At 65.5% G+C, this 7,760-nt stretch overlaps 2 protein-coding genes across 2 annotated transcripts; both read right to left on the bottom strand.

The window, feature by feature from the left end:
- Window positions 1–529: 529 nt before the first annotated feature.
- QARS1 (glutaminyl-tRNA synthetase 1) lies at window positions 530–5,118 on the bottom strand. The gene is made up of 23 exons (XM_015875444.2): window positions 4,803–5,118; window positions 4,602–4,711; window positions 4,443–4,518; window positions 4,293–4,357; window positions 4,155–4,208; window positions 3,958–4,015; window positions 3,743–3,814; window positions 3,580–3,665; window positions 3,365–3,451; window positions 3,165–3,264; window positions 2,996–3,074; window positions 2,797–2,905; window positions 2,596–2,726; window positions 2,385–2,477; window positions 2,174–2,311; window positions 2,014–2,101; window positions 1,794–1,937; window positions 1,620–1,724; window positions 1,411–1,503; window positions 1,212–1,339; window positions 1,045–1,111; window positions 823–948; window positions 530–742 (listed from the first exon to the last, which is right to left on the bottom strand). Exons 1-23 carry the CDS (start codon window positions 5,083–5,085, stop codon window positions 692–694), a joined length of 2,343 nt encoding a protein of 780 aa, XP_015730930.1. The 5' UTR covers window positions 5,086–5,118; the 3' UTR covers window positions 530–691.
- A 613-nt stretch (window positions 5,119–5,731) lies between these two features.
- Window positions 5,732–7,691, bottom strand: LOC107319923 (epidermal differentiation-specific protein-like). The gene has a single exon (XM_015875290.2). The coding sequence runs from the start codon at window positions 6,915–6,917 to the stop codon at window positions 5,787–5,789; it is 1,131 nt and encodes a 376-aa protein (XP_015730776.1). The 5' UTR covers window positions 6,918–7,691; the 3' UTR covers window positions 5,732–5,786.
- Between the last annotated feature and the right edge of the window lie 69 nt (window positions 7,692–7,760).

Here is a 7,760-nt window from a genome sequence, read left to right as displayed (position 1 = left end):
GCGCCCCGTGTCTGTGCGGGGCACAACGCGGGGCTGCGGGCCGACACACGGGGCTGCGGGCGGGCCCCGACACACGGGGTGCCCACGGGTGGGTGCCGGCCGCGAGCCTTGCTGCCGTCCCAGCGCCGCTGTTTGCACGCCGGGATCGGGAGCTGAACGCTGCCCGAGGCCGCTTTAACGCTCCGTGTGCGCGGTGCGGCCCCGCGGCTGGTTAAGGTGGCCCACGGGGACGGGCAGAGAGTCCCGCACCCCACGGCGGCCCCGAAGGGTCCGGGCACAGAGAGCTGCGACCGGACGAACCGGGACCGCGGGGGCTCCGCGGGGACCTGCAGCCCAGGGCCGGGCAGGGCTCGCCCCACCCGAATCCACCTTAACGCGGGACGGCAGCCGCTGTTTGTACACAGCGCGCGCACCTCCCCGTCAGCCGCGGTCCGTATCCCCACGCAGCATCACACCGTGCCGCGGCACCGCCCGCCACACGGCACCGCCCCCCCCCGCTCCCATTGACCCCAGGGCTGAACACAGGGACCAGGCTGCGATGCTCCACTTTATTGAGGTGACACGGGCACTGCCCCGTGGGGCTGTGCTAAGGCAGCTGCGGCTCTTGGTGAGGCTGGATTCCATCCTGCCCCCTGCCCAGGAGCCTTCCCCCTGGGTGGGGGGCACACGGGCAGTGATGTGGCAGCAGGGCTCAGGCTTTGCCGGGGTCCTCCTTCAGCGTCACAGTGCGGTTGAACACCAGCTGTGTACAGACAGAAGCAGGGTTCAGAGCACTGCAGCCCTGCAGGGGGGCGGTGTGCTGCCCCTCAGCCCAGGGCTCACCTTGCTGTCAGTGCTGTCAGGATCCACTGAGAAATAGCCCAAACGCTCAAACTGGAACTTATCAAAGGGCTGCGCCCCGAGGACAGAGCTGTCAACCAGGGCATTGTCCACCACGCGAAGGGAGTCCTGGGGAGGGGGGAAAGCAGCACTGTCAGCACCTCCAGCTTCTCTGTGCCAATGCTGAGGACAGGAGAGCTGCAGCAAATCACTGCTGGCACTCACGGGGTTGAGGTCACTCAGGAATCCACCCGGCACCTCCGAAGGGTCCTCGGGATTTTTGTGCAAAAACCTGCAATGAGACTCAGCCAAAGGGGCTGTGTGGCAGCAGCACCCCGCAGTGGGGTGACAGCAGCCAGGTTACACCACTGCCGTGCTGCCCCGGTACTCACAGCCGCTCATACAGCCGCACTTCGCACACCCGCGGCTCTGACACCCAGTGGATGAAGGCTTTGGGCTTCTCTGCTACATCCGACTTGGTGCAGGTCACCTCCAGCTCAGTGACGCGCCCATGGGCATCCTGAGGTGGGGGGAGAGGAGCCATCAGGGGGCAGCTCCAGCCCACAGCCCCCCCCGCCCAGGGCCACGCACCTTGATGACGTTCTGCACGGCGATGACGTAGCCGCTGTGCCGCAGCCCCACAGGCTGCCCGAGGGCCAGGCGCTTGTAGCCCCTGTCTGCCTCCTGCGAGAGAATGCACTGCTGCAGGACGGGGTGCAGCACAGATCCCCATCTCCAGCTGAATCCCCATGACTGTGTCCCTCTCCCTGTTCTGCTCAGTGGCACTGAGCCCAACTCACCTCCTTGAAGTCAGTCTCCTCGATGTAGACAACAGACTGGAAGGGCACTTTGTGGAAGCCCCGGCTCTCATCAGCAGGAAAGTTGGGCACGAGGACGTCGATTGCCTGGGGGACGGGAGGGGGTGAATGCTGCCCCAGGACCCCCGCACCCAGCCCAGCCCACAGCAGCCTCACCTGGGGGGCCGGGAAGTTGGTGATGGTGACCTTGAGGGGCTCCAGCACGGCCATGGCGCGGGGGGCCTGCTCATTCAGTACATCCCTTACACACGCCTCTAACAAGTGCGGCTCCATCGTCGCCTGGGCCACTGTCACACCAACCTGCGGGATGGAATGCACTGCTGTCACCCTGCTGGCTATGGGGACACGTCCACATGCTCCATCCTTTGGTGCCTACCCGTGCACAGAAGTTATTGATGGCCTCAGGAGGGAAGCCTCGCCGACGCAGGGCTGTCAGCGTGAAGAGCCGCGGGTCATCCCAGTCCCTGAGAAAACACTGCTGTGACAACCCAGCATGCCCTGAGCGACAGCCACGCCGTCTGCTGGTCCACCCCTACCGCACAGCCCCAGTCTCCACCAGGCGGATGATCTTCCTCTTGGAGACAACGGTGTAAAGCAGGTTGAGGCGGCCGTATTCCCACTGCACGGGGCAGTACACATCCAGCGCGTTGCACAGCCAGAAGTAGGAGGAGCGCCTGCAAGGAAGCACAGCCTGGCTCAGCCACAAGGACACGGTGACCCCTGCCCGGGGCTGTGCACGGCACTCACCTGGCCTGGAACTCCTTGGTGCAGAGGGAGTGGGTGATGTGCTCGATGGAGTCGCAGAGGCAGTGGGTATAGTCATATGTTGGGTAGATGCACCTACAGGTAATGTGAACTTTGCTCCAGCCTCCCTGTTTTTCTTCCAAGACCCTCCTACCCCCCCCACACACAGACCCATCCATGACACATCTTGTGGGATGCTATGGGCTCTCCATACCATTTGTCCCCGGTGCGGTGGTGCGGAGTGAATTTGACACGGTAGGCAACGGGGTCCATCTTCCCATCCTCCATCACCAGCTTCATACGCAGTGTGGCCTCCCCCTCCCCAAACTTCCCCTTTCGCATGTCCTGCAAGGCAAGCAAAGGCCATCAGCTGGGCCCTGCACCCCATGGGCACACAGTCCCTGGCTGAGAGTACCTCAAAGAGCACCAGTGACTCCTCCACGGGCCGGTCCCGCCACGGTGATGGTGGTGGGTTGTGACCCTTGATCTCCTCAACCTTCTGATGGCAGACATAGGCCTGTCCCCTGCAGGGAGAACACATGGCCAAGCGGACATAAGCAGCCCACCCCTGGACAAGGAGCAGCCATCTCTGGGCACCGCCGCATCACACTCACCTGCGGATGAGCTCCAGAGCCCAGGCGTAGAGCTGGTCAAAGTAGTCTGAGGCATGGGTCACAGCATGGGGCTGGTAGCCTGGGGGGGACAGGACAGGTTTGAGTCATCACTAGGGCTTGGCAGCAGGAGCTGCATGCAGCATCCCGCCCTCCCCATTACAAGCCCTACCAAGCCACTCCACCATCTCCCGGATGGCCGTGAAGTACTTCTCCTCCTCCTTCTCAGGGTTGGTGTCGTCATAGCGCAGGAAGCAGATGCCCCCATTGGCCTGGGGAAGTGAGGAAAGTAAGCAGCTGCTCCCCACAGGGCCTGGACACAGCCAGAGGATGCAGGGAGAAGGGAGCAGGCTGTAGGGCTTGGCAGCTCACCTTGGCATAACCAAAGTTGAAGTTGATTGCCTTGGCATGGCCAATGTGCAGGATGCCATTGGGCTCTGGAGGGAACCGTGTCCGCACCTGCATGGGGGGAAAAGAGAAAGTACTGACACAATCCCGCATGCCCTGTGCCTCTGCAGAGCCCACCGCAGCCTCACACCACAATGGCACCCTCAAGGGGGTCACTGTACTCGGAGACTCGATCTCACCTGCCCACCCGTGACCGCCAGGTGCTGCTTCAGCAGAGCCATGGTGTTGGGTGTCACCACGTAGCCCTCCGTCTTGTAGTTCTCTCCTGTGGGAACAGTGTGGTCAGTGGTACAGCACAGTGCCAGGCCTGGCAGCCTGCAGGCAGTACCTCCTTGTGCTCACCCGGCTTGTGGAATTTCAGAGCTTCTCCTCGCAGCTGCTCCAGCAGCGACTTTGTCTCTGTGCCCACCTCACCTGTGGGGAGTGACAGAGCTGAGCCAGCACTGCCTGGTGGGACAGAGTGCAGCCTGTGCTCACACTGAGTGTGGTGATGCCTGATCACAGCCCGGGGGCTGCTGGGACCAAAGGGCTGTGGAAGCTGCCATGGGGCCACTCACCGTTCTCCACCACAGGTGCCTTCTGCTTCTCCACCGTGCCCGGACGGGCCTTGGCAGCCTGCAGGGATGAACACAGCAGCCTGAGCGACCGCTGTGCACACACCTCCCTCCAGCCATACCCACCCCCCAGCAATAGCACTGTCCTGCAATGGCAGCTGTGGCCGCTCAGGAACAACCACTTGGCCCCTCTGCATCACCTTTGGTTTCTTTTCCAGATCAGCTTCTGTCTTTGGTCCCAGCAAATGCAGCACCTGGGTGGGATGAAGGAGGTCTGACGGGGTGTCCCAGGCCCGGGGTGGCCCACGGCGCATTGTACCGCAGTGCCCAGCACCCACCTGCAGATCCACCTCGTTCTTGATGCTCTTCCCATCCGCCCACTGCAGCCGGCTCCGCGCCTCCGCTGTTGGTGCACACAGCGTGGGGTGCGGCCCGGTGGGCTTCAAGCAGCCCCCCAGGCCCGACTCCATCCCCATCCCCGCACTCACCCATCAGCAGCCCCGTGTTGAAGTGGTACCGCTCCGCCAGCAGCTGCTCCCGGTGCCGGCTGACCACGGCCTCCACCTGCGGACCCCGGGGCTGAGCGGGAAGGACACACCCGACCCCCCGGTTCCCGTTCCCTCCGCGCCCCCCCCGTTCCCACTCACCGCCTCCTCGATCTGCTCGGGGCTGACTCGCACCCCCACGCCGCACGCCCGCTCGAAGTCGGCCGGTTCCAGCGGTTCCAGCGGGTGGCTGCGGATGTACTGCAGGGCGGCTGCGGGCACACAGCGCTCAGCACCGGGCCCCGCTCCCCCCACCCCCATGCCGCGCCGTGCCGTGCCGTGCCGCACCGTGCCGCGCCGTACCTCCCAGCTGCTGGTCGGTGCGGATCTCCCTCCGCCCGATGTACCCCACCACGAAGGCCAAGCGCTCCGGGTCGCGGAGCCGTGCAGCCGCGTTGTACAGCAGAGCTCCGGTGCCTTTATCCAGGCCCGGTCCCAGCGCGGTGCGGGCCTGCAGCACGGCCCGGCGGAGCTGCGCGCTCAGCGCGGCGTTGCGCAGCGTCTCTCGGGCCTTGGCCTCGCTCAGCCCGATCCCGGTGAAGAGCTCCAGCGCCTCCGCCTCCTCCGCCGCCGCCATGGCCGCCATGCTGCCCCTGCCCGCCTGCGGGGGCGGAGCCTCCCGCCGCCCCGCCCTCCCCGGTGAGCCAATCGGGAGAGAGCGCAGCTCGCTCCGGCCAATGGAGTGAGGGAGCTCCTCGCGAGCTCCGCGAATCAGAGAGCAGGGGGGCGTTGCCAGGCGGAAGGCAGGTTGCATCATTTAAAGGGGCCGCTGCCCGCGGCGGACACGTGGGGGGCAGCGCCGGGGCGGGGCCGGGGGCGGGCGGGGGGCGGAGCCGTGAGGAGCGGGCTGGGTCTCTTTTGTCGGCGGTGGGACCCGTGGTGCAGCCCCGGGTGTCCGCCTTGTGCCTCACACGGCCACCCGTCTCCTCCATTCATCCCCCCATTGTATCCCCACGGCCACCCCTGCCCTTGTATCCCCCCATTGTGTCCCCGCATCTCTCTTCCTTGCACCCTCTTATATCCTCACAGCCACCCATTTCCCCTTCATTGTATCCCCACGGCCGCCCCACCCCCCTGTACCTCCCCTTAAGTTCCCGCAGCCACCCGTGTCCCTCCCCACGTCCCCTCCCTTACCCTGCACCCTGAGCTGACCTCTGTGCCCACACCCACCCATTGTAGCTGCCGCAGCTGCTGGGACTGTGGCCCCCCAGGATACCCCCCCTCACCCACACCACCATCACCAGCACTGCAGTTCAGAAAGGGCTTTATTGGCACATCCACCTGCTCTCAGCACCCGGTGTGCACCTGCTCCACACACAAGCTGTCCCCTGGCTCCGTCCCCATGGCCTCCTGCCCCACCTGCACGCTGTGTGCCCGCTCTGTGCCCGCCACATTCTCCGTCTGCTCCTCCGTCCCGGTGCCACCAGCAGGCAGCGGCCTCATGCTGAACCTGGCGCAGACGTTGGTGCCCGACACGCTGCGGTACTCGCCCATCTCGGTGCGCACCGCCTCGTTCTGTGTGATGGTGAGCACGACGGGCACCGACAGCGTCACCTCCTTGCGCAGCACGTGGACGGTGAGCTGTGTGCGCGGCGGCACCTTGGCGGGCAGGGCCACCTCGCTGCGCTCCCTCCTGGTGCTCGACTCGCTGCGGCCCTTGTGCACCGTGAACACGTTGCCGGCCTCCACGGTCAGCGTGAAGGAGAGCCCGGCCCGCAGGCTGGTGGCGTTGCTGAAGCGGAAGCTCTGCCATAGCGTGGTGCTGTACTCCCGGGTGCTGCCGGCCGCCAGCGCCTGCTCTGATTCGGTCTCGTTCACCCCCACGATCTCATCCACCAGCACCTCCCGCTCCTCCTCGATGCGTTTCTGGTCCCACAGGAGCCGTGCGGTGACCGTGGGGCGGCCGGGCCGCAGCGGGCGCAGGTGTGACAGCCTGGCCTGGAAGTTCAGCTGTGCCCCATAGTCGTCCACACGCTCGCCGGGCCAGGCCAGGCAGTGCCAGCCGCCGCGGTTGGGGTGCTGATACAGCAGCCAGACCCCGCGCTGCACCACGTGCGAGGCCACGCGGTCGTTGAAGTACCCGTAGGCCAGGTTGGTCTCCTCGCTGACCACCTTGCAGGCGCCCTGCAGGTGGGGCCGCTCGTACAGGGTGATCTGTGGGTCCAGCAGGTCGTGGTGCACCAGGCGCAGCGCCGAGAAGCTGTTGGGCCGCTCCACGGCCTCGTACTCACCCTCCTCGAAGACGTGCGGCTCGCCCTCGTACTTGGGCTGCGTGTAGGCGATCCAGGGCTGCCCCACCACCTTCAGCGACGCGATGCAGTCGCCAAAATCCAGCTCGTGCAGGTCGGGCACATCGCAGGTGAACTCACGGCTCAGCCCCTCGAAGTCGGCGCGCTCATACACCGTGATCTTGTTCATGGTGCTGTGTGGCCCGCAGCCCCTGCACCTCCTGTCCCCGGCTGCCCTCCCTGCCCCGTCCCGCTGCCTCTGCTCTCTGTGTTGCTGTGCCCCAACGCCGCCCCGCAGCCGCTGCTTTTATCACAGGGCTGTGACATGCTGTGACATGAGGGCCCCGCCACGGCCCCACGGACCCGCACAGCACAGCGGGATGCCCGCAGACCAGCCCTGCCGGATCGTCCTGCCGCACCCCAGGCACATGGCGCTCCAGCACTAACGAGTCACCGGCAATTAGTAGGGGAGCTTCCGCCCTGCCTGCACTAATTATGGTGTGAGATGGCGGTGGGGCCGGAAAGGCTGGATCACAGTGGTGGGGTGAGAGGGTGCAGCGGTGGGACCAGCCAGTGTCCCAGGATGAGACCCCACTGTGCCCCGGTCCCACTGGGACTCAGTGCAGCCCCTGGCACAGCACAGCACAGCCACTTGGCATGGCATGGCCACTTGGCACAGCACAGCATGGCATAGCCCCCCACCACGGCACAGCACAGGGTGTTACAACAGAGCCGTATGACATGGCGTGGTGGTGTGACAAGGCATGATGCAGCGACGGCCTGGGCAGGCGGTGCCACTGTTCCCTCCCTGTCTCTCATGATGGGGACATCCCTGACCTCACTGCTGGGCAGGATGCCCATGGACTTCCTGGGGCAGCATACACCGCTGACACCCCCAGCCCCACATCAAACACAGGCTTGTGCAACTCTCAGTCCCACAGCCCTCCCACAGCCAAGTGGGCACAGGGCAGCAGCTGCCTCCTGCAATGAGAGGTGGCCCCTTCTCCACAGCCCCTCAGTGTCACCACCCCCA

The sequence above is a fragment of the Coturnix japonica genome, chromosome 12 (assembly GCF_001577835.2).
Source record: "Coturnix japonica isolate 7356 chromosome 12, Coturnix japonica 2.1, whole genome shotgun sequence".
In the NCBI taxonomy this organism is placed as follows: domain Eukaryota; kingdom Metazoa; phylum Chordata; class Aves; order Galliformes; family Phasianidae; genus Coturnix; species Coturnix japonica.
The sequence above is the reverse complement of the archived record's forward strand: the minus strand, read 5'-3'. Positions and strand labels throughout refer to the sequence as shown.

What these genes read in the sequence shown, in the direction of transcription:
- LOC107319923 (XM_015875290.2), bottom strand. Translation starts at nt 6,917, where the DNA reads ATGAACAAGATCACGGTGTATGAGCGCGCCGACTTCGAGGGGCTGAGC.
- QARS1 (XM_015875444.2), bottom strand. Translation starts at nt 5,085, where the DNA reads ATGGCGGCCATGGCGGCGGCGGAGGAGGCGGAGGCGCTGGAGCTCTTC. An exon ending in GCTCTGGAGCTCATCCGCAG is followed by an intron (nt 2,906 to 2,995) that starts GTGAGTGTGATG and finishes TTCTCCCTGCAG; the next exon opens with GGGACAGGCCTATGTCTGCC. An exon ending in AGGAGACTGACTTCAAGGAG is followed by an intron (nt 1,504 to 1,619) that starts GTGAGTTGGGCT and finishes ATTCTCTCGCAG; the next exon opens with GAGGCAGACAGGGGCTACAA.